Source organism: Penaeus vannamei, chromosome 4, assembly GCF_042767895.1.
Source record: "Penaeus vannamei isolate JL-2024 chromosome 4, ASM4276789v1, whole genome shotgun sequence".
Classification (NCBI taxonomy): Eukaryota; Metazoa; Arthropoda; class Malacostraca; order Decapoda; family Penaeidae; genus Penaeus; species Penaeus vannamei.
In genome coordinates this window covers 2,317,682-2,342,681 of record NC_091552.1, presented here as the reverse complement: position 1 = coordinate 2,342,681, position 25,000 = coordinate 2,317,682, and the positions used below count along the sequence as shown (strand labels likewise).

The window sequence follows — 25,000 nt, the reverse complement described above, 5'->3', positions numbered from 1 at the left end:
GAGCAAAAATGCCTTAATACTTCGTGCAGTTCAGATTATGTTATGAAACGATGCTATCCGTATGCTAGTTTATTATACTATATATACATTGTTCAAGAACTTAATTCATCAAACCTAACGACATCTAAGCATAGTGAGGGGCGGGTGTATAGGGGCGTGGTGTGGAGGCCTCACCCTCGTAGGTGACATCGGCCACGTAACCGGAGTCTCCGTTGACTGTGTAGGCGACCTTCTGCAGCCGACCGTCGGGAAGGAGGACGTAGTAGGAACCCTGAGTGTTAGGGCCATCTCGGGCCTCCTGATGACCGAAGTCGTTGCCAGATGGTGGGTCGTTGACGGCGTAGTTGAAGTCGTACTTGGCAGGTCCTGAAGAGGGCGTTGGGGCACCATAGCCATAGGATGGTGTGCTCTCAGGGCGGGCGAGGGTAACGGCCACAAGGGCAGCGAGCGCAATTACCTGCAATATCGACAATTATTTAGACAATTTTAAAGAAACAAATTAACTTACAAGTACGGCATCAAATACAATGGAGTTGATATCTGTAGATATGATCTATGGGTAAGCTTTCACACATTTACAGTGACAGTCTCAACAACACAAAATCGCGTTCTCGCATCGTACCTTATATTCCATGGTGTGCGATGATAGAATATCTGATGCAAGGAAAGTGGTTCCATGTGTTTAAATAGCTGGAGCAGGTAAAACTCCTCCCAACTGATGAGCATGGAGAGTTTTGTGGGCGGAGTTGTACACTGTCATTTACCTTGATATTTCTGATGACAGTTACTTATTCATAACTTAGAGCCATATCATACAACCCAAAGGCTTTTTGTTACACAAACATAAACACTTAAATCTCTGTCTTATCTATGAGGAATTGTCCTCGAGAATGACCGCTCGTCGTATAGTATTTGGCTTTTATTTACTGTGATTAAGTTAAGAGAAGGGTAGAGAGTGCGAACAAAAAACAGACTGAAAAGAAAAAAGTGTGGTATGAAAATAACGATAATAATAATGATAATAATAAAAAAATCCCAATGCGCACAATTTTCTAGCCACAGACTTAATTTTTGCTTCATAACGTAAAGGCCTTACAGATGCATATATATATATATATATATATATATATATATATATATATATATATATATATATATATATATATATATATATATATATATATATATATATATATATATATATATATATACATATATATATGTATATATATATATATATATTCAAAATATGAGTATGCATACTTACATAATTAAGATGTGCGTTGTAATAAACATTCGTACAAAGAATCGAAACTACAGAGAAATAACAATATTCAACTAAAAGTGGGAAGCCAAAATCTCCTGAAGAACATACAGGCAATTACCTTCAACCACAGCCTAGCATCAAGGTAGTTGATAATCATATTCCCATTTGTATGTGCTTGTATATGTATCCGTACGTGTATGCATAAAATATGTAAATATGAATGATACACATATACATAAATTCATAAATATGAATATATATATACGTATACACATTTATACACAGTAACATATACATAAATACATATCTTCATATACATATATACATATACGGTAGGTATAGCAGATGAATGCGCTTATTGCCGTCCTTGTTTTTCGAAAACATTTACAGAATTGTTTTCATTATTGTGCATCCACCATTGGAGGCATTTTATTTTAGTGAGGTTGTTGGCCTACGTACACTATTCTTTAGATAAAGTAAGAGGTAAGTGCCTCTTTTATTAATAAAATACTTTATTTGGAACACATTATTTAAAGACACGGAAACGAATACAACTCGATATACTATTTTATTAATTGTCACATAAAAGACGGTTTTTTAAGATCCTATCACTTACAAATCAGAAAATTCCTCTGGAATTTGAAAATAATATATGTTTAACTATCTACACAATTTGACTTGTAATAAGCTTAGCAGCATCAATAATATCTACGGCTAAAATACTGCTGCATTTTAAATTCATGGATAATATCCAGTGTTACAGCGGTACTAGATTTCTGAAAATGTTCAACAGGATATAGGTGGATATATATATATATATATATATATATATATATATATATATATATATATATATATATATATTGTATTTTTGTGGTTTCTACAACTGTTTTTTTTTCTTTTTTTGAGAAACCATATTATCACGCATTTAGATCTAATAAGACACGCTTCCGTTTTCAAATTCTTTTTGCACAATCATGAACCTTTTATTTTTATTTTTTGAACAAGCACAATAATGTGTTTACTGAGCAACATTGCTGATAATTTGCCATAAATCTGGAGCACCACCGCAGGGAATCTTTAGGCCTCACGGGAAGACCACCCTCTTGGTCTCCGAAAGAAAGGTGTTCATTAAACATTAATGTGATCCGTTTGCAGGAGAAGCTCGCGCCATGCTGGCTTTACAGCCTCCTTTATATGATACTTTGGTATTCTCCCGTTAATTGAAAAAAGAATGCGATCTGATTTAAAAAATATTTAGAGACAAATCCAGGTTCGAGTCCACCGAGTGGTGTGTTGTTCCCTTCGGCAAAGAACTTTACCTTGATTGCCCATTATTAAAGCCACTTGGTGGTGGGGGCAGCCTTTGTTGGTACCGGTCCCAAGTCTAGATAAATAGAGAGGGTTGGTGTCAGGAAGGGCATCCGACTGTAAAAACCCATGTCAAAACCAATATGTTATGAGCTGTAATAGACAAATCAGTGGAGGCGGCTCATCCATAACAGCGACCCCATATAGAAAAGGGAGAAAGCTGAGAAGAATTTAGAGCAATCGTTTCAAGTAAGAAACATACGGTCATACCCTCAATTACATGGAAACCAAGACAATAATGCCTTCACACCATGTAATTCACATTATGATATGAAACAAACGTGTCTAGATGCTAATTTATTACCCTATATACACTGTATGATTATTCACGAAGATAAATTCTATCTAAGCATAATGAGGGGCGGGTGTATAGGGGGAGGATGTATAGGGGCGTGGTGTGGAGGCATCACCCTCGTAGGTTACATCGGCCACGTAACCAGAATCACCGTTGACGGTGTAGGCAACCTTCTGCAGACGACCGTCGGGAAGGAGGACGTAGTAGGAACCCTGAGTGTTAGGGCCATCTCGGGCCTCCTGATGACCGAAGTCGTTGCCAGATGGTGGGTCGTTGACGGCGTAGTTGAAGTCGTACTTGGCAGGTCCTGAAGAGGGCGTTGTGGCACCATAGCCATAGGATGGTGTGCTCTCAGGGCGGGCAAGGGCAACGGCCACAAGGGCGGCGAGTGCAATTACCTACAGCATGAGAAAACTTTGATTACATCTTATAGAATCAAGATACATTCTCTAAAACCCTTATATATCTGGACCTTAACCAAGGGGCGTATCTTCTACACAAGTATTCACAGTGACATCTCTACCACGCAAAAGTATCCCTTCGCATCCCACCTTAAGTGCCATGCTGTGTGACGATGAGAGAATATCTGATGCAGTGGGTGTGGGTCGGTCTGTTTAAATAGATGGGACAAGCAAAGCTCCTCCCCAAAGATGAACATGAAGAGTGCTGGTGTGGGAGGAGCCATGTATTACTTTCCCCTTGATAATTCTAACCACAGATATTAAAGACTTAAATGTGTATTTGCATCGTGCGCGCACACACATATATACACAGGATATATACGTATACATACATTTATGTGTGTATAGGAGTATAACTGTATTATGTCAATGGACGAACGCGCGCGAACACTTATGTGTATGTGTGATAAACACATGTATGTGATATACTACACAAACATTTATATACGTGTGTTTATATATGTATATATATACACGTAAGTATATTCATATACTTATATGTATATATACACATGCATACTCATAAATGTTTGTGGGTATACATGTATGTTTGTACATGCATACACTGATACATATACATATATATACATATATTCACACACACACACATGCATGTGTTCAGAAGGGCTGATAAAAAGTCACTTATAGTTCATTATATCAGTGAGAATTAACACTCTTATAAAAAATGTAATAAGCAATAATCCCGATAAGATTATTACTGCTACTATCAATAGCATTGCCATATTTATAATGAGATTCCATTTACCATTTTTTTTTCTCTACTGAATGTGGTAAATGAGATGACTCTTTCGTCTTCTATTTTGTTCTCTCACAGTTGTTAGATTACTATTTTGCAATATCTAAGCAGTCTAGTTTCCTAATAACTGCAAGATTTTTCTTTTCTCATGTTTATATTCTAGTATTTGTTGAACCTATTTCGCTAAGTTAAGATAAACTCACTACTGAACAGAATGACAAGATTTCCCTATTTAACAATTGCCTTTGTTCACTGATAAGTAAAGGACAAAGTGGGTTCTGCTAAAGGATATTTTTAACAGCACCTTCTGGCTCATGATTATGCCGCCTTTCGGGCGTTTAAATCCCGAATCCTTTTGTCAAACAGACCTGTGTATTTTTTGTTCTTTTTGGTCAAATTTGTCTTCCTCGATGAGCCAATTATGGTCGATTGATTATTTAAAACTCAATAGCATAGGTCATTAATAACGAATTCCCTGTGGGATTAAAAAATTCAAATATTTAAAATGTTTAAAATCAATCAATAAATGATTTGTGAATATGAATAACAAAGGATATAATAAAATTCTAAGCATAGACACTTTGCTTTCAAAAAATAATATATTGCATAAATATGCATAACTAGATTTTGTTTAGAATATTAGACTCCTTTAGGAAACTAATAAGACTTTCTATGTCACAATCGTCTTCCCAATACATTTTTCGTGTATATGGGGGAGACAAGTACTCATGTCTTTGATCTGAAAATGCCGTACATTTTTCCTCTATATGTGCAACCGATAATGGCTCTCGGGCTAATTATGAATACTGTGAACTAATCATGGGTACTTTTATCAGTCTTGCCACATTTCTACACTTATTGTCTTTCTGGGTTTTGTCGATTTTGGTCGACAGTATTTAGTTTTGGAAGCTTGTTCCTGGGTGTTTGTGTTTCCACTTGATATATTTCCTTAATCGTTTCTGCCTTGGATTTTCAATAACGACGTTAATAGGAATTATTATCCTCACCATTATGTTACCAATTAAAAAGAAAGAAAGAAAGAAAATATAACAGGTCTCTTACCCTGTTCCTCAGTTATCATTACTGACAGTATTTCTTCTACACTCGGTGTTTGGTTGTGAAGATGAAGAGAGTAAAATGTAACATTTCTGTTTATAATGACATTAATGATAATGAAAACTACAATTACAATAAAATGGATAATGATTAAAATGGAAATAGTAATCTCTGCCTCTACAACCGACATATGCTTATATTCAGAGTCTTATATCCTGCTTTCTGTACAGTCATGCCCACACAAAAATAATTTTATACTCGTAATTGATATGCAATGATAAGACGTCAATTGTATGCTAGTTTATTAACTTATATGTACATATTTTAAGGCCATTATTAGTTAAACCAAACTTTGTCTAAGCATAATGGGGAGCGGGTGTATAGGGGCGTGGTGTGGAGGCCTCACCCTCGTAGGTGACATCGGCCACGTAACCGGAGTCGCCGTTGACAGTGTAGGCGACCTTCTGGAGGCGACCGTCGGGAAGAAGGACGTAGTAGGAACCCTGAGTGTTAGGGCCATCTCGGGCCTCCTGATGACCGAAGTCGTTACCAGATGGTGGGTCGTTGACAGCGTAGTTGAAGTCGTACTTGGCAGGTGCTGAAGAGGGCGTTGGGGCACCATAGCCATAGGATGGTGTGTTCTCAGGGCGGGCGAGGGTAAAGGCCACAAGGGCAGCGAGCGCAATTACCTGCAATATCGACAATCATTTAGTCAGTTTTAAATTAACAAATTAACTAACAAGTACGGCATCATATACCAAGGAATTAATATCTGTGGATTTGATGCATGGCTAAGCTTTAAGCAGAAAGCGTTTCCACTACACACATTTACAGTGATATTCTCAACAACACAAAATCGCGTTCTCGCATCGTACCTTATATTCCATGGTGTGCGATGATAGAATATCTGATGCAAGGAAAGTGGTTCCATGTGTTTAAATAGCTGGAGCAAGTAAAACTCCTCCCAACTGATGAGCATGGAGAGTTTTGTGGGCGGAGTTGTACACTGTCATTTACCTTGATATTTCCGATGTCAGTTACTTATTCATAACTTAGAGCCATAGCATACAACCCAAAAGCTTTTTGTTACAGAAACATAAACACTTAAACCTCTTTTTTTTGTATGAGGAATTGTTCTCGAGAATGACCGCTCGCTGTACAGTATTTGGCTTTTATTTACTGTGATTATTAAGGGAAGGGTAGAGTGCTAGCAAAAACAAACAAACAAACAAAAAACAGACTGAAAAGAAAAAAAAGTGCAGTATGAAAATAACGATAATAATAATGATAATAATAATAAAAAATCCCATTGCGCACAATTTTCTAGCCACAGACTTGATTTTTTGCTTCATAACGTAAAGGCCTTACAGATGCATACTTATATATATATATATATATATATATATATATATATATATATATATATATATATATATATATATATACATACACACACACACACACACACACACACACACACACACACACACACATATATATATATATATATGTATACACACACACACACACACACACACACACACACACACACACACACACACATATATATATATATATATATATATATATATATATATATATATATATATATATATATATATTCAAAATATAAGTATGCATACTTACATAATTAAGGTGTGCGTTTACTTCATGGAAATATCAAAGTAATGAATGTTACAATTTACATACCATGAAAAAAAATCTGCATTCGTAATAAACATTCGTACAAAGAATCGAAACTACAGAGAAATAACGATATTCAACTAAAAGTGGGAAGCCAAAATCTCCTGAAGAACATACAGGCAATTACCTTCAACCACAGCCTAGCATCAATGTAGTTAATAATCATATTCCCATTTCCATTTGTATGTGCTTGTATGCGTACATGTATGCATAAAAATATGTAAATATGAATGATACACATATATATAAATGTAAATATATATACTTATACACATTTATATACACTCACATATACATACATACATATATTTATATACATATATACATATACGGTAGGTGTAGTAGATGAATGCGCTTATTGCCGTCCTTGTTTTTCGAAAACATTTACTGATTCGTTTTCATTATGGTGCATCCATTATAGGAGGGATTATACTTTAGTGAGGTTGTTGGCCTACGTACACTATTCTTTAGTTAAAGTAAGAGGTAAGTGCCTAAATTTTATTAATAAAATACTTTATTTGGAACACATTATTTAGATACGGAAACGGATACAACACAATAAGCTATTTTATTAATTGTCACATAAAAGACAATTTTTAAAAGATCACTTACAGATCAGAAAATTCCTCTGGGATTCGAAAAGAATATAAGTTTAACTATCTACACACTTCTCTTACCTACATTAGGAAATTGTAATTTGACTTGTAATACGCTTAGTAGGTCCAATAATATCTACGGTTAAAATATTGCTGCATTTTGAATTCATGAATAATATCCATTCTTACAGTGGAACTAAATTTGTGAAAATGTTCAACAGGATATAGATGGATTTACATATATGTTAATTGTTTTTTTATGTTTTCTACAATCAACAGATTTTTTTTTCTTTTGAGAAACCACGTTATCACGCATATAGATCTAATAAGACACACTTCCGTTTTCAAATTCTTTTTGCACAATCATGAACCTTTTATTTTTATTTATTTATTTTTCTGAACAGGCACAATAATGTGTTTACTGAGCAACATTGCTGATAATTTGCCATAAATCTGGAGCACCACCGCGGGGAATCTTTAGGCCTCACGGGAAGACCACCCTCTTGGTCTCCGAAAGAAAGGTGTTCATCAAACATTAATGTGATCCGTTTGCAGGAGAAGCTCACGCCATGCTGGCTTTACAGCCTCCATAATATGACACTTTGGTATTCTCCCGTTAATTGAAAAAAGAAAGCGATCCAATTAAGAATTAATATTTAGAGACAAATCTAGGTTTGAGTCCACCGAGTGGTGTGTTTTGCCTTAGGCCCATTGTTAAAGCCACCTGGGGGTGGGGGCAGCCTTTGTTGGTACCGGTCCCAAGTCTAGATAAATAGAGAGGGTTGGTGTCAGGAAGGGCATCCGACTGTAAAAACACATGTCAAAACCAATATGTTATGAGCTGTAATAGACAAACCAGTGGAGGCGGCTCATCCATAACGGCGACCTCAGATAGAAAAGGGAGAAAGCTGAGAAGAATTTAGAGCGATCGTTTCAGTAAGAAACATACTCTCATACCCTCAATTACATGGAAACCAAGACAATAATGCCTTCACACCAAGTAATTCATATTATGATATGAAACAAAGTCGTCTAGATGCTAATTTATTATACTATATAGACTGTGCATGGTTATTCACGAAGATAAATTCAATCTAAGCATAATGAGGGGCGGGTGTATAGGGGGCGGGTGTATAGGGGGAGGGTGTATAGGGGGAGGGTGTATAGGGGGCGGGTGTATAGGGGGAGGGTGTATAGGGGGCGGGTGTATAGGGGGCGGGTGTATAAGGGGCGGGTGTATAGGGGGAGGGTGTATAGGGGGAGGGTGTATAGGGGCCTGGTGTGGAGGCATCACCCTCGTAGGTGACATCGGCCACGTAACCAGAATCGCCGTTGACAGTATAGGTGATCTTCTGCAGACGACCGTCGGGAAGGAGGACGTAGTAGGAACCCTGAGTGTTAGGGCCATCTCGGGCCTCCTGATGGCCGAAGTCGTTGCCAGATGGTGGGTCGTTGACGGCGTAGTTGAAGTCGTACTTGGCAGGTCCTGAAGAGGGCGTTGGGGCACCATAACCATAGGATGGTGTGCTCTCAGGGCGGGCGAGGGCAACGGCCACAAGGGCGGCGAGCGCAATTACCTACAGCATGAGAAAACTTTGATTACATCTTATAGAATCAACATATATTCTCTAAAACCCTTATATATCTGGACCTCAACCAAGGGGCGTATCTTCTACGCAAGTGTTCACAGTGACATCTCTACCACGCAAAATTATCCCTTCGCATCCCACCTTAAGTGCCATGCTGTGTGACGATGAGAGAATATCTGATGCAGTTGGTGTGGGTCGGTCTGTTTAAATAGATGGGACAAGCAAAGCTCCTCCCCAGAGATGAACATGAAGAGTGCTGTTGTGGGAGGAGCCATGTATTACTTTCCCCTTGATAATTCTAACCGCAAATATTAAAGACTTAGATATTTTTTTGCATCGTGCGCGCACATACACATACACAGGATATATACATATACATACATTTATGTGTGTATAGGAATATAACTGTATTATGTTAATGCACGAACTCGCGCGAACACAAACACTTATGTGTATGTGTGATAAACACGTGTGTGATATACTACACAAACATTTATATGCGTGTGTTTATATATGTATATATATACACGTAAGTATTTATTCATATACTTATATGTATATATACACATGCATACACATAAATGTTTGTGGGTATACATGTATGTATGTATGTACATGCACACACTGATACATATACATACATACATATATATATATATATATATATATATATATATATATATATATATATATATATATATACATATTCACACTCATGTATGTGTTCAGAAGGGCTGATAAAAAGTCACTTATACTTCATTATATCAGTAAGAATTAACACCCTTACAAAAAAAAAAAAAAATGTAATAGGCAATAATCCCAATAAGGTTATTACTGCTATCAATATCATTGCCATATTTATATTAAGATTCCATTTACCATTTTTGTCTTTACTGAATGTGGTATATGAGACGACTCTTTCGTCTTCTCTCACAGTTGTCAGATTATTATTTTGCAATATCTAAGCAGTCTAGTTTCCTAATAACTGCAAGATTTTTCTTTTCTCATGTTTATATTCTAGTATTTGTTGAATCTATTTCGTTAAGTTAAGATAAACTCACTACTGAACAGAATGACAAGATTTCCCTATTTAACAATTGCCTTTGTTCACTGATAACTAAAGGACAAATTGGGTTCGACTAAAGGATATTTTTAACAGCACCTTCTGGCTCATGATTATGCCGCCTTTCGGGCGTTTAAATCCCGAATCCTTTTGTCAAACAGACCTGTGTATTTTTTGTTCTTTTTGGTCAAATTTGTCTTCCTCGATGAGCCAATTATGGTCGATTGATCATTTAAAACTCAATAGCATAGGTCATTAATGGCGAATTCCCTATGGGATTAAAGTGTTCAAATATCTAATATGTTTAAAATCTATCAATAAATGATTTGTGAATAGGAATAACAAAGGATATTATAATAAAATTCTAAGCATAAACAATTTGCTTTCAAAGAATAATATATTGCATAAATATGCATAACTAGATTTTGTTTAGAATATTAGACTCCTTTAGGAAACTAATAAGACTTTCTATGTCACAATCGTCTTTCCAATACATTTTTCGTGTATATGGGGGAGACAAGTACTCATGTCTTTGATCTGAAAATGCCGTACATTTTTCCTCTATATGTGCAACCGATAATGGCTCTCGGACTAATTATAGATACTAATCATGAACTAATCATGGGTACTTTTATCAGTCTTGCCACATTTCTACACTTATTGTCTTTCTGGGTTTTGTCGATTTTGGCCGACAGTATTCAGTTTTGGAAGCTTGTTTCTGGGTGTCTGTGTTTCTGCTTCATATAATTTTTCCTTAATCGTTTCTGCCTTGAAATTTTCAATAACGACGTTTATAGGAATTATTATCCTTATCATTTTGTTACCGATTAAAAAAAAAAAAAAAATAATAGGTCTCTTACCTGTTTCCTCAGTTATCATTACTGACAGTATTTCTTCTACACTCGGTGTTTGGTTGTGAAGATGAAGAAAGTAAAATGTAACATTTCAGATTATATTGACATTAATGGTAATGAAAACTACAATTACAATAATAGGGATAATGGTTAAAATGGAAATAATAATCTCTGCCTCTACAACCGACTTATGCTTATACATAGAATCACATCTCTTCTTTTCTGTACAGACATTACCATACAAAAATAATTTTATACTCGTCATGAATATGCAATGAGAAGACGTCATTGGTATGCTAGTTTATTAACTTATATGTACATATTTTAAGGCAATTATTAGTTAAACCAAACTTTGTCTAGGCATAATGGGGAGCGGGTGTATAGGGGCGTGGTGTGGAGGCCTCACCCTCGTAGGTGACATCGGCCACGTAACCGGAGTCGCCGTTGACGGTGTAGGCGACCTTCTGCAGACGACCGTCGGGAAGAAGGACGTAGTAGGAACCCTGAGTGTTAGGGCCATCGCGGGCCTCCTGATGACCGAAATCGCTGCCAGATGGTGGGTCGTTGACGGCGTAGTTGAAGTCGTACTTGGCAGGTCCTGAAGAGGGCGTTGTGGCACCATAGCCATAGGATGGTATGTTCTCAGGGCGGGCGAGGGCAACGGCCACGAGAACGGCGAGTATAATTACCTACATTTTGGGAAGAGATTTAACACTACAGGAAAAAGTATAACACGTATGTCATCTATATGATTACTCAGATTTGTGATATGGCTGAACCGTAAACAAAAAGCATATCTTTTGCCACATATTCACTGTAACATCTCTAACACACAAATCCGTCTTTTTTGCAGCTCACCTTAAGTGCCATATTGTCTGACGATGATAGAATACTTGACGCAGTTAGAGTGGTTTCATCTCCTTATATAGCTGGAGCGAGTAAAGCTCCTCCCTAATGAGGAACAAGAACACTTTTGTGGCTGGAGCGATGTAACCTTTCCTGTTGAGATTTCCAACCACAATTTAGAGGCCTAATTTTGGATTTTCTTCGCAGGCACACACTTTTGTTTCTTTGTACACAACTGTCTACAAACAGACGCACGTGTATGTGGTACTGTATATTCGTACTTTATGTATACAGGCATATTCATAAATACATATACATACATGCATATATATGCATACAAATATGTATGTATATATACAAGTAAAGACCCTCTTGCAAAACTATATATATATATATTTATATATATATATGTATGTATGTATGTATGTATATATACATATACATACACATATGAGTGTATGTATGTATGTATATGTATGCATGTATATATGTATATATATATGTGTATGTATCTTTGTCCATATAAAATTGTTTGCGCATTGTATGTATGTACAAAAAGATAAAGTGCATTATATTTGTGTGTGTCAACGTACAGTAAAATCTATGAATATATTTTTATTTTCTGTAAAGAAAAAATGTAGCTGCTTTGGATCCTTGAGTAACTAGTACTTTTCTTTTTCCTTAATCACCATCATTATCCTTGCTATATTGCTACTTTCCATGCCAGTTAGCATTCCCATAACTGTTATAATATACATAATCTTTAGGCGGTCCTTCTAATTTCCCTGTACCTGAAAGACCTTCCTTTAGATTCTAATTACTTTACCATTTCTAAATCCTATGTAAAATAATCCTTATTGATTAAAATGACAATATTTCCCTGCTATTATGACAATCTGATCTGGTCTCCTGTCATTTCACGGACATGGTCTAACAAGTGTCCAGATTTCTAAAGGAACTATATATTCATCTTTACTGATTTTTATTCTTATCTCGGTAAATCCTGACTTAATATATTTTCAAAGCAGAATGCACTGGCAATTATTACCTGCTTAATAATGATTAAACATCTCCCAGTAAGCGATATCAAATGTGTTATACATGTGAAATTTTCAGCTATATTACAATTGTTGGACAGAATTAAGCACCCTCGATCTCATGATTATATAGTTTTTCGTTTGCTTATACCCCGAATCTCCTGAATATTAGAAATTCTCGTTTCGCAATTTTGTCGCCACGGATTTTCATTTATGTGTAAGGTGCTTTACTTACTGAACTAATTATGAATACTATTACTAAAGCTTCGCGCATATTCTGTAATCCTTTTCCTTCTAGGCTTTGTCGATTTTGGCTTTGTTAGCTCTTGAGATTCTCCTTTTCTGTGCATTACTATTTATGTATTTCCATCTGCCAACAGCAATTCCAATCAATAAATATCATTATGACTCGTTATTACTAATCTAAAATTCTTTTGGCTGATTTTACCACTATTTTTACTTTTTCACGGGCAATAATTTTCCTTAAGTTTGTGTTTCGATACGACGATAAAAATTATAGCAATATCATTTTCATTACATCTATATTGACATTGATAATAAAGAAAGCAACAAGGACTATAAAAGGGGATACAGCTAATGACCTCTGTAGGTCCAATACGTGTGTCCTCAGTTATCATTACTACTTCTTCTAAACTCGGTGTTTGGTTTTGAAATGATGAATATTGTACATAATAAAATCATTTCAGATTATATTGACAATAATCATGATGAAAACGACAATTACAATAAAAGGGATAATGACTGAAATGGAAATATTTATCCTTTTTTGATGTCACATATAAACTTTCTCTGGATAACCGACATCTGTTCAGACTCAGAATAATATGTTTTCTTCCTTTTTATACAAAGATGTCCACACAAAAATACCTTCACACTGATTGTATTTGATATGCAATGAGAAGACACCATTACTATGCTAGTTTATTAACTTATTTATACATATCTACGGACATTATTTGCTAAATAAAAGTATGTTTAAGCATAATGAGGGGCGGGTGTATAGGGGCGTGGTGTGGAGGCCTCACCCTCGTAGGTGACATCGGCTACGTAACCAGAATCGCCGTTGACGGTGTAGACGACCTTCTCGAGACGACCGTCGGGAAGGAGGACGTAGTAGGAACCTTGAGTGTTAGGGCCATCTCGGGCCTCCTGATGACCGAAGTCGTTGCCAGATGGTGGGTCGTTGACGGCGTAGTTGAAGTCGTACTTGGCAGGTCCTGAAGAGGGCGTTGTGGCACCATAGCCATAGGATGGTGTGTTCTCAGGACGTGCAATTGCAACGGCCACAAGAGCGGCGAGTATAATTGCCTACAAAATGGGGAAAATTTAACACTACTGGAGAAAAAGTAGAATAACACGAATGTCTTCTATAATACTCTTATGATTATTCAGATTTTTCATATGGCTGAACCATAAACAAAAGGCATATCTTTGGCACATATACACTGTAACATCTCTACCATACAAAATCTTTTTGCAGCTCACCTGAAGTGCCATATTGTCTGACGATGATAGAATACTTGACGCAGTTAGAGTGGTTTCATCTCCTTATATAGCTGGAGCGAGTAAAGCTCCTCCCTAATGAGGAACAAGAAGAGCGCTTTTGTGGCTGGAGCGATGTAACCTTTCCTGTTGAGATTTCCAACCACAATTTAGAGGCCTAATTGTGGATTTTCTTCGCAGGCACACACTTTTGTTTCTTTGTATACAACTGTCTACAAACAGACGCACGTGTATGTGGTACTGTATATTCGTACTTTATGTATACAGGCATATTCATAAATACATATACATACATGCATATATATACATACAAATATGTATGTATATATACAAGTAAAGACCCTCTTGCAAAACTATATATATATATATATATATATATATATATATATATATATATTTATGTATATATGTATATATACATATACATACACATATGAGTGTATGTATGTATGTATATGTATGTATGTATATATGTATATATATGTGTATGTATCTTTGTCCATATAAAATTGTTTGCGCATTGTATGTATGTACAAAAAGATAAAGTGCATTTTATTTGTGTGTGTCAACGTACAGTAAAATCTATGAATATATTTTTATTTTCTGTAAAGAAAAAATGTAGCTGCTTTGGATCCTTGAGTAACTAGTACTTTTCTTTTTCCTTAATCACCATCATTATCCTTGCTATATTGCTACTTTCCATGCCAGTTAGCATTCCCATAACTGTTATAATATACATAATCTTTAGGCGGTCCTTCTAATTTCCCTGTACCTGAAAGACCTTCCTTTAGATTCTTATTATTTTTCCAGCATTTCTAAATCCCATCTAAAATAATCTCTATTGGTTTAAATGCTGTATTTCCCTGCTATTATGACAATCTGATCTGGTCTCCTGTCATTTCATGGACATGGTCTAACAAGTGTCCAGATTTCTATAGGAACTACATATACATCTATACTGAATTTTATTTTACCTCGCTAAATCCTGACCTAAAGAATATAGTTTCACTATAGAATACAATGGCAATTATTACCTGATTACTAATGATTAAACATCTCCCAGTAAGCGATATGAAAAGTGTTATACATGTGAAATTTTTTAGCTATATTACAATTGTTGTACAGAATTAGGCACCCTCTGTCTCATGATTATATTATTTTTCATTTGCTTATATCCCGAATCTCCTGAATATTAGAAATTCTCCTCGTTTCGTAATTTTGTCGTTACGGATTTTCATTTATGTGTTAAGTGCTTTACTTACTGAACTAATTATGAATATTATCACCAAAGCTTCGCGCATATTCTGATTTTTTTTTTCTCCTAGGCTTTGTCGATTTTGGTTTTGTTAGCTCTTGAGATTCTCCTTTTCTGTGCATTACTATATATGTATTTCCATCTGTCAACAGCAATTCCAAGCAATAAATATCATCATAAGACTCTTCATTACTAATTTAAAATTCTTTTGGCTGATTTTATCACTATTTTTACTCTTTTCACGGGCAATAATTTTCCTAATGCTTGTGTTTCGATACGACGATAAAAATTATAGCAATATCATTTTCATTACATCTATATTGACATTGATAATAAAGAAAGCAACAAGGACTATAAAAGGGGATACAGCTAATGACCTCTGTAGGCCTCATACCTTTGTCCTCAGTTATCATTACTATTTATTCTAAACTCAGTGTTTGGTTTTGAAATGATGAATATTGTACATAATAAAATCATTTCAGATTATATTGACAATAATCACAATGAAAACGACAATTACAATAAAAGGGATAATGATTGAAATGGAAATATTTATCCTTTTTTGATGTCACATATAAACTTTCTCTGGATAACCGACATCTGCTCAAACTCAGAATAATATGTTCTCTTCCTTTTTATACAGACATGTCCACACAAAAATACCTTTACACTGATTGTATTTGATATGCAATGAGAAGACACCATTGTTATGCTAGTTTATTAACTTATTTAAACATATCTACGAACATTATTTGCTAAATAAAAGTATGTTTAAGCATAATGAGGGGCGGGTGTATAGGGGCGTGGTGTGGAGGCATCACCCTCGTAGGTGACATCGGCCACGTAACCGGAGTCGCCGTTGACGGTGTAGGCGACCTTCTGCAGACGACCGTCGGGAAGGAGGACGTAGTAGGAACCCTGAGTGTTAGGGCCATCTCGGGCCTCCTGATGACCGAAGTCGTTGCCAGATGGTGGGTCGTTGACGGCGTAGTTGAAGTCGTACTTGGCAGGTCCTGAAGAGGGCGTTGTGGCACCATAGCCATAGGATGGTGTGTTCTCAGGGCGGGCGAGGGCAACGGCCACAAGAACGGCGAGTATAATTGCCTACAATTTGGGAAGAGATTTAACACTACAGAAAAAAGTATAACACGTATGCCTTCTATAATATGATTACTAAGATTTGTTATATGGCTGAACCATAAACAAAAGGAATATCTTTGGCACATATTAACTGAAGCATCTCTACCGCACAAATCCGTCTTTTTTGCAGCTCACCTTAAGTGCCATATTGTCTGACGATAGAATACTTGACGCAGTTAGAGTGGTTTCATCTCCTTATATAGCTGGAGCGAGTAAAGCTCCTCCCTAATGAGGAACAAGAAGAGCGCTTTTGTGGCTGGAGCGATGTAACCTTTCCTGTTGAGATTTCCAACCACAATTTAGAGGCCTAATTGTGGATTTTTTTTTTTTCAGGCACACACTTTTGTCTCTTTGCATACAACTGTCTACAAACAGACGCACGTGTATGTGGTACTGTATATTCGTACTTTATGTTTACATGCATATTCAAATATACATATATTTACGTGCAGACATCTATAAAAAGAAACAAACATATATATGTATGCCAGATAGACTGATAAAGAGACCGGTAAAGATTCTCTTAGAAAACTGTACATATGTGTCTATATATACATTTATACACAAATGAGTGTATACATTTATGTATGTATATGTATATATGTACATGTGTATGCATGTATATAGTATATATGTGTGTATCTTTGTCCATATAAAATTGTTTGCGTATTGTATATATGTACAACAGGCAAATCAAAAGATAAATAGCTTTTTTCTTTTGTGTGTGTGTCAGCATACAGTAAAATCTATGAATATATTTTTATTTTCTGAAAAGAAAAATGTAGCTGCCATGGACCCTTGAGTAACTAGAGCGAAATGTACTTTTTCTCCTTAATCACCATCATTATTACTTCATATATTGTTACTTTCGATGCCAGTTATGATTTCCATAACTTTTTAAAGCTTATACTTCATTTATTTATTTATTTGTTTAACAATTTATTCATTTAGTTATTATTATTGTTTTTTATAAGCTTTAGACGGTCTTTCTAGTTTCCCTGTACCCGTAAGACATACCTTCAGGTATTAATTTTGCTCACTATTTCTAAAGCCCATCTAAAAAGTCTCTATTGTTTAAAATGGCAGTATTTCCCTGCTTCCATACCTATGGGAACTACTTATACATCTAAACTCTGATTTTTGTTGTTATCTCGCTAAATCCTGACTTAAACAATATATTTTCACTACAGAATGCAATGGCAATTAATAATGCTCCATAATTATTAACTATATCGTAGTAAACGATACCCTAAGTATTCTTCAGGTGATATTTTTTGCAATACTACAAATGTTGGACACAGGCTCCCTCGGTCTCCTTATATAATTTTTCGGTTGCTAATATCCCGAATCTCGTGCATATTAAGAATTCTTAATATGCACGGCTATTCGTTTTAGTGTGATCTGTTTTACTTACTGAACTAATTATGAATACTATCATGAAAACTTCCCGCATATCCTGATTTATTTTTTTCTCCTAGGCTTTGTCGATTTTGGTTTTGTTAGTTCCTGTGGTTCTTCTCTTCTGCACATTACTATTTATATGTTTCGATCTGTCAGCAGCAACTCCAAGCAATAACTATCATTATCGTCATTACAAATTTTTAATTATTTTGGCTGATCTTATCACTATTTTTACTCTTTTCACGGGCAATAATTTTCTAAAGCTTGTGTTTAGATGTGACCATGAAAATTACAGCAGTATATTGATTATATATATTGGCAATGGTAATAACAAAGAAAACAACAATGAATATGAAATTAGATAAAGCTAATAACCATTGTAGATAAACGATGGCAAGAAACCACACAGACACCGACGTCCTTGCTTCATTCAGTACCACCGTCATAGGTTTATGCACAAGATTACAATTTTTTTTTCATATAAATTCTCATAAAAGTGCAAAATCACTTAAAAGTATCCCATAGTATTTAAACCGATGCTATCGACATGCTAGTTTATTCCTTTGAACAATTTATGAGTATTAAATTAATCATACATAGCTTAAGCATATTGAGGGGTGTGTGTATAGGGACGTTGCGTACCCTGGGCCTCACCCTCGTAGGTGACATCGGCCACGTAACCAGAATCGCCGTTGACAGTGTAGGTGACCCTCTGGAGGCGACCGTCGGGAAGGAGGACGTAGTAGGAACCCTGAGTGTTAAGGCCATCTCGGGCCTCCTGATGACCGAAGTCGTTGCCAGATGGAGGGTCGTTGACGGCGTAGTTGAAGTCGTACTTGGCAGGTCCTGAAGAGGGCGTTGTGGCACCATAACCATAGGAAGGTACGCTCTCAGGACGAGCGAGAGTAACGGCCACAAGGGCAGCGAGTGCAGCTAACCCCCCAAAAAAGAAAGAAAAAAGAAAGAAAGAAAGAAAGAAAGAAAGAAGAAAAACTCAGTTATACAATCTAGAATTAGCGCCTCCTGCACTAAGCAGGAAGCGCATCCTTGACACACATTTGCAATGACATTCTCTTCCACGTAAATTCGTTTTCTCGCATCTCACTTTAAATGGCATTGTGTAAAATAATAAAAAATCTGACACAGTGAGTGATTCCTTCCGTTTATACACTTAAAGAAGTGAAGCTCTTCCCAAATGATGAGCATGAAAAATATTGCTGGAGGCGGAACAATGGATTCCATACACCCTGATGTTTGTGACCATATTTAATTATTTTCTGGAGCCCTAAGAGATGTCATATTTTCATTATACACAAAGTATGTTCATCTATATATGTATGAATATATGTGTGTGTATGTGTAAAAATATAATATTGTAAATATGTTGTATATGACATATATATATATATATATATATATATATATATATATATATATATATATATATATATATATATATACTTGTATAGATATGTATACACAAACACATATTTACTGTATGTGTGTGTGCATGTAAATGTATGGATGCATTTATGAATACACAGCTTTATACTGGACCATCGATATGCTTCCTGTGCACCGCCTACACAAACAACAAAGAATGATGAAAAGATCCATGTACATTATACCATATTAAGCTGTGAATATATATATATATATATATATATATATATATATATATATATATATATATATATATATATGAGTGTGTGAGTGTGTGAGTGTGTGTGTGTGTGAGTGTGTGTGTGTGTGTGTGTGTGTGTGTGTGTGTGTGTGTGTGTGTGTGTGTGTGTGTGTGTGTGTGTGATATATATATATATATATATATATATATATATATATATATATATATATATATATATATATATATATATTCTCAGTGGACCTGAACGTGCATGAATATGCATATATATTTGCATCTAAGCATAACTATATGTATATATATTTTATATGTACATATATGTACACACATACGTGTGTGTGTCTGTTACATATACATGTACACATGCACGTATGAAAATAGTTAAATAAAATATTTCACAGAAAGTGGGTCTAAATTATGAAGCAGCAACAGTGGTTACAGATATCAAGGTACGGTAATATATAAGTCCGCCCACAGCACTCTCCATCCACATCATTAGGGAGGAGCTTTACCTGCTTACACTATATAAACAGATAGAAAATTTCTCACTGCATCAAATACTCTTGTCATCACACACCATGGCATTTAAGGTGAAATCCCTGAGGACGGATTAGCTTGTCAAGAATGCGTGTTTTGGGAAAGATTTATTCTCTTTTTATTACGTTTGTGTACTTTCTGTTATAACAATCCCGATATTACAGGTAATCGCACTCGCTGCTCTTGTGGCCGTTGCTCTCGCTCGCCCTCAGAATGGCTATGGCGTCCCAATGCCCTCTGTAGGACCTGCCAAGTACGACTTCAACTACGCCGTCAACGACCCACCATCTGGCAACGACTTCGGTCATCAGGAGGCCCGAGATGGCCCCAACACTCAGGGTTCCTACTACGTCCTCCTTCCCGACGGTCGCCTGCAGAAGGTCGCCTACACCGTCAACGGCGATTCTGGTTACGTGGCCGATGTCACCTACGAGGGTGAGGCCTCCACACCACGCTCCTATACACCCGCTCCTCACTATGCTTAAATGCAGGATTTTATGACCTCTGTATATATAGTTTAATAAACTTGTACATCGATGACGTTGTCTTCTTTTAATTTACATTTGTATGAACGACGCAATGATTTTTTTTCCATTTAGTATCAAGAAGGGAACTCAAAAAACACGAAACAAGAGACTCTCCTACAAGTCACAGGCTTTAACTGGATCTTTCATCTTTAGGGGTCGATGGGCACAATCATATACCGATATGGCATTGATGTGAATGTGTACCCGTTGATTTGATACATATAATGAGTAAATATAAAGTAAAATTAAATTGCTGACTTAGTCTTTGAAAATTCACTATTATATATTATCTTTAGCTATAACTTTCCTTGTACTTTCCACGCCCCTATACACCCGCCCCTCACTATGCTTAAATGCAGTGTTTTGTAAGCTCTGGATATGTAGTTTATTAAACTTGTACATCAATAACTTTCCTTGATATCTTTACGTGAATAACATAAACATGATTTTTTTTTTTAATAGAATGAAGTAATGAGCTCTGAAAAAAAACCCGCTAAATATATAAACGAGACTTTCTACAGTTTCTACTAACATACAGCCTTTGAAAACATTCTGTAATATAACAAGGAGATTTTCTATCAGCAAAACACATTTCCTTAGACTTTCTTTTGTTTCATTTGTCAAGTGCTTTGATATCGCTTCCTATAGCTACATCTTTATGTTTGGCAAGATAATCTAAGAAAATAAGGTGATATATTGAATATATAACAAAGCCATAATTTAATGACTGATAAATCCGTGGACAACAAGAGCAATATCGTCTAGGTTTGTGGTTGCCAGACTGTTTACACACGCGACCCGTTTCTCAAACCACATTCACTACTCCCTGACATAAACTGTTCCGATTATGATTTCCGAACTAATGTTTTTTGGCGAAAAAAAAAAGAAATTAGCAATTTTTCCTTGCATGCAATGGGATATTCCACGAAGACGTGTCTCCATAGTATATTTATCATGAATACAAGAAAACCTGGCAAATAGGCCTACAAATGTTTCCTCAAGACCCATTAAGGCATAGCTATTGGAAACCAATGGTCATTTAAGAGATTTTAGAGCTGAAAACCTGCGAGACGAGGTACTGGCCGTGTTCCTCGTCAGTGACATCAGTTACTATGGTGTCACGGTCGCTGTCCTGTCATTAACAGGTGTCTGACGGTGTAACTGGTCATGCTTGGAGGGTAATTTAGTAAATGTTAGAGCAATATTGTAATAGTGGCTTTCAGAAACAAAGAAAAAAGCAATAAAAGGAGTAGGTGTTTTATTTCTCGTAAGCGATGTCGAGTCTAATAGAGCAATGCAATCTATTTGCAGGGAAGAGAGGGAATTTGTTTGGGGAATGAATCACAAAATTATTAATTGAAGGTTCATAGGCATTGCGGTACAATGGAGAACTTCAAACACACACACACACACACACACACACACACACACACACACACACACACACACACACACATACGTACACACACACACACATACGTACACACACACATAGATATACATATATATGTATATGTGTGTGTGTGTGTGTGTGTGTGTTTGTGTTTTGAGAGGGAATGTATACATACAAACTCGCACATGCATAATGATGTGGGTAAATATGTGTATATATATTCATATATATATATATATATATATATATATATATATATATATATATATATATATATATATATATATATATATATGGTTATCTACGTTTATCTGTATGTATGTGCACACACACACACGCATATATATATATATATATATATATATATATATATATATATATATATATATATATATATATATATATATATATATATATATATATGTATGTGTGTATGTATGTATGTGTGTGTGTTCGTGTCTGTATACGCACACCGGAAATATATACACATATAAATGTATATTTACATATATATACATAAATAAATATATAATTAATATAGGCATGTATGAATGTATGTATATGATATATGCATGTTTGTGAATATATGTGTATGTGTATGTGTGTGTTGCGAGTGAGAAAGTATACATACCTATACGTAAATTCATATTTACATACATATAAATATATGCATAAATATACACACACATATCAATACACAAGTTCACACACACACATACATATACTATATTTTTATGTTTATATATATATATATATATATATATATATATATATATACCACATATATATATCTTATATAATTCATGTTTACATACGTACATACATATACACACATCAATATAAAAATGCACACAAACATACACACACATATCAATGCACAAGTGCATACACACACACTCGCATATTTATGTGCTATATACTATGCACATATAATATACATTATATATATATATATATATGTGTGTGTGTGTGTGTGTGTGTGTGTGTGTGTGTGTGTGTCTATGTGTGTATGTATGTGTGTATTCGTTTCTATATATATATATATATATATATATATGCATATATATATGCATATATATATATATATATATATATATATATATATATATATATATATATATATATATATATATATATATATATATGTATAAATATATGTATATATATTTGTGTGTGTGTGTAATTTTAGGCCAGATTACTTCAAATCTCAGCGAACAAAACAAAATAAAACAAAAACATTTAAAATGCTACATCCCGAGAAAACATGCCATGGAAAAAAACAACAGATTTGGTGGATGAGATATATCATATATGTATATATATAAATATACACACCCATTTATATGAAGTAAGTTTATTATTTGTGTGATAAATGCCTATTTAATAAGCCACTGATTTTGAAATATCAAGGTGACCGGTAATAATGTGCCTACAGCACTCTCCATGCTTATCTTCAGGGAGGAGCTAAGCTTGTTCCAACTATATATATAGATGGAATCGGTCTTGCTGCATCAGTCATTCTATCATCACACACCATGGCATTTAAGGTGAGATGACAGAGGACAAACTCGCGTGTGAAGAAAGTGCCTTTTGCTTACGCCATATTTATTCCTAGTTATAAACATTTCTATTCTTCTAAATTGCACCGCTTTACTCTGTTATAATATTGTCAATGTTACAGGTAATTGCACTCGCCGCCCTTGTGGCCGTTGCTCTCGCCCGCCCTCAGAACGGCTATGGCGTCCCAACGCCCTCTTCAGGACCTGCCAAGTACGACTTCAACTACGCCGTCAACGACCCACCATCTGGCAACGACTTCGGCCATCAGGAGGCCCGAGATGGCCCCAGCACTCAGGGTTCCTACTACGTCCTCCTTCCCGACGGTCGTCTCCAGAGGGTCACCTACACCGTCAACGGCGATTCTGGTTACGTGGCCGATGTCACCTACGAGGGTGAGGCCCAGTACCCCACCGCGCCACCGCGCCCCTATACACCCGCCCCTCAGTATGCGTAGATACCTTTTGTTATGGCAACCGCATTGTATAATTTATGTATAAATAGTCTAATAAACTAGCACATAGATGGCGTTCTTTAATATTTTTATAGGGAAATCTCAGAAAAAAGTGCATGTTTTTGTACATATTTGTATTTGTTTGGAATCGAACTCTTTGAAAATAATACTTTCACAGTAAACATAAACCAAACTTTCGTGCAGTTCACAATAATTAACAAATGCAGAAACCAAGAACAAGGTTGATGAAAGCATCATCTACTCAGTCAGTTTTAAAAGTCACCCAAAAGGGAAGCGAAACAGGCATAGTTAATAATAATAATAAAATCGGAGAGAATCATGTAAATAACTCAGGTTTCATGTATGTTATGTAACAGCATGATCATGAACCTCCGCGCATTCTGAAAAGTGACATTTGTCGGATACTTTTGGTCTTTGATTGACAGAGTTCACGTGACTGAAACCAGAATTCACAGGAATGTAAAGAAAGTGAAGAACAAATATTGTTCAAACACAACAGGTAAACAAACTTTGAAATGTGAGGGTAGCTCGGCGCTAGGCATACTGCATAAAGGTATTCAAAGGAGAATTTAAAAATCCAGTATTGAAACCAATGTCAATTATGGACAGCAGAGTGCAACCTTGTAAAGTTTAACGGAACCCCTTGAAATGTA

At 35.6% G+C, this 25,000-nt stretch overlaps 9 protein-coding genes across 9 annotated transcripts; 2 read left to right on the top strand and 7 right to left on the bottom strand.

The window, feature by feature from the left end:
• Positions 1-60: 60 nt before the first annotated feature.
• On the bottom strand, positions 61-649 carry LOC113808249 (pro-resilin-like). The gene is made up of 2 exons (XM_070118082.1): positions 623-649; positions 61-457 (listed from the first exon to the last, which is right to left on the bottom strand). Exons 1-2 carry the CDS (start codon positions 632-634, stop codon positions 125-127), a joined length of 345 nt encoding a protein of 114 aa, XP_069974183.1. The 5' UTR covers positions 635-649; the 3' UTR covers positions 61-124.
• A 2,027-nt stretch (positions 650-2,676) lies between these two features.
• LOC138860477 (pro-resilin-like) lies at positions 2,677-3,511 on the bottom strand. The gene is made up of 2 exons (XM_070118054.1): positions 3,485-3,511; positions 2,677-3,331 (listed from the first exon to the last, which is right to left on the bottom strand). The coding sequence occupies exons 1-2, from the start codon at positions 3,494-3,496 to the stop codon at positions 2,984-2,986; spliced, it is 360 nt and encodes a 119-aa protein (XP_069974155.1). The 5' UTR covers positions 3,497-3,511; the 3' UTR covers positions 2,677-2,983.
• A 1,987-nt stretch (positions 3,512-5,498) lies between these two features.
• Positions 5,499-6,106, bottom strand: LOC138860467 (pro-resilin-like). Its single transcript, XM_070118044.1, has 2 exons — positions 6,083-6,106; positions 5,499-5,896 (listed from the first exon to the last, which is right to left on the bottom strand). The coding sequence occupies exons 1-2, from the start codon at positions 6,092-6,094 to the stop codon at positions 5,564-5,566; spliced, it is 345 nt and encodes a 114-aa protein (XP_069974145.1). The 5' UTR covers positions 6,095-6,106; the 3' UTR covers positions 5,499-5,563.
• Positions 6,107-8,538: 2,432 nt separating this feature from the next.
• LOC138860457 (gamete and mating-type specific protein A-like) lies at positions 8,539-9,264 on the bottom strand. The gene is made up of 2 exons (XM_070118031.1): positions 9,238-9,264; positions 8,539-9,084 (listed from the first exon to the last, which is right to left on the bottom strand). Exons 1-2 carry the CDS (start codon positions 9,247-9,249, stop codon positions 8,602-8,604), a joined length of 495 nt encoding a protein of 164 aa, XP_069974132.1. The 5' UTR covers positions 9,250-9,264; the 3' UTR covers positions 8,539-8,601.
• Positions 9,265-11,369: 2,105 nt separating this feature from the next.
• On the bottom strand, positions 11,370-11,883 carry LOC113808251 (pro-resilin-like). Its single transcript, XM_027359592.2, has 2 exons — positions 11,872-11,883; positions 11,370-11,702 (listed from the first exon to the last, which is right to left on the bottom strand). The coding sequence occupies exons 1-2, from the start codon at positions 11,881-11,883 to the stop codon at positions 11,370-11,372; spliced, it is 345 nt and encodes a 114-aa protein (XP_027215393.2).
• Positions 11,884-13,839: 1,956 nt separating this feature from the next.
• On the bottom strand, positions 13,840-14,424 carry LOC138860449 (pro-resilin-like). The gene is made up of 2 exons (XM_070118020.1): positions 14,403-14,424; positions 13,840-14,225 (listed from the first exon to the last, which is right to left on the bottom strand). Exons 1-2 carry the CDS (start codon positions 14,412-14,414, stop codon positions 13,893-13,895), a joined length of 345 nt encoding a protein of 114 aa, XP_069974121.1. The 5' UTR covers positions 14,415-14,424; the 3' UTR covers positions 13,840-13,892.
• A 1,842-nt stretch (positions 14,425-16,266) lies between these two features.
• LOC138861546 (pro-resilin-like) lies at positions 16,267-16,962 on the bottom strand. Its single transcript, XM_070121303.1, has 2 exons — positions 16,951-16,962; positions 16,267-16,779 (listed from the first exon to the last, which is right to left on the bottom strand). The coding sequence occupies exons 1-2, from the start codon at positions 16,960-16,962 to the stop codon at positions 16,447-16,449; spliced, it is 345 nt and encodes a 114-aa protein (XP_069977404.1). The 3' UTR covers positions 16,267-16,446.
• Positions 16,963-20,558: 3,596 nt separating this feature from the next.
• LOC138860443 (pro-resilin-like) lies at positions 20,559-20,887 on the top strand. Its single transcript, XM_070118012.1, has one exon. It carries the CDS (start codon positions 20,626-20,628, stop codon positions 20,878-20,880), a length of 255 nt encoding a protein of 84 aa, XP_069974113.1. The 5' UTR covers positions 20,559-20,625; the 3' UTR covers positions 20,881-20,887.
• Positions 20,888-23,827: 2,940 nt separating this feature from the next.
• On the top strand, positions 23,828-24,397 carry LOC138860441 (pro-resilin-like). Its single transcript, XM_070118004.1, has 2 exons — positions 23,828-23,862; positions 23,997-24,397. The coding sequence occupies exons 1-2, from the start codon at positions 23,851-23,853 to the stop codon at positions 24,327-24,329; spliced, it is 345 nt and encodes a 114-aa protein (XP_069974105.1). The 5' UTR covers positions 23,828-23,850; the 3' UTR covers positions 24,330-24,397.
• The last annotated feature ends 603 nt before the right edge of the window (positions 24,398-25,000 follow it).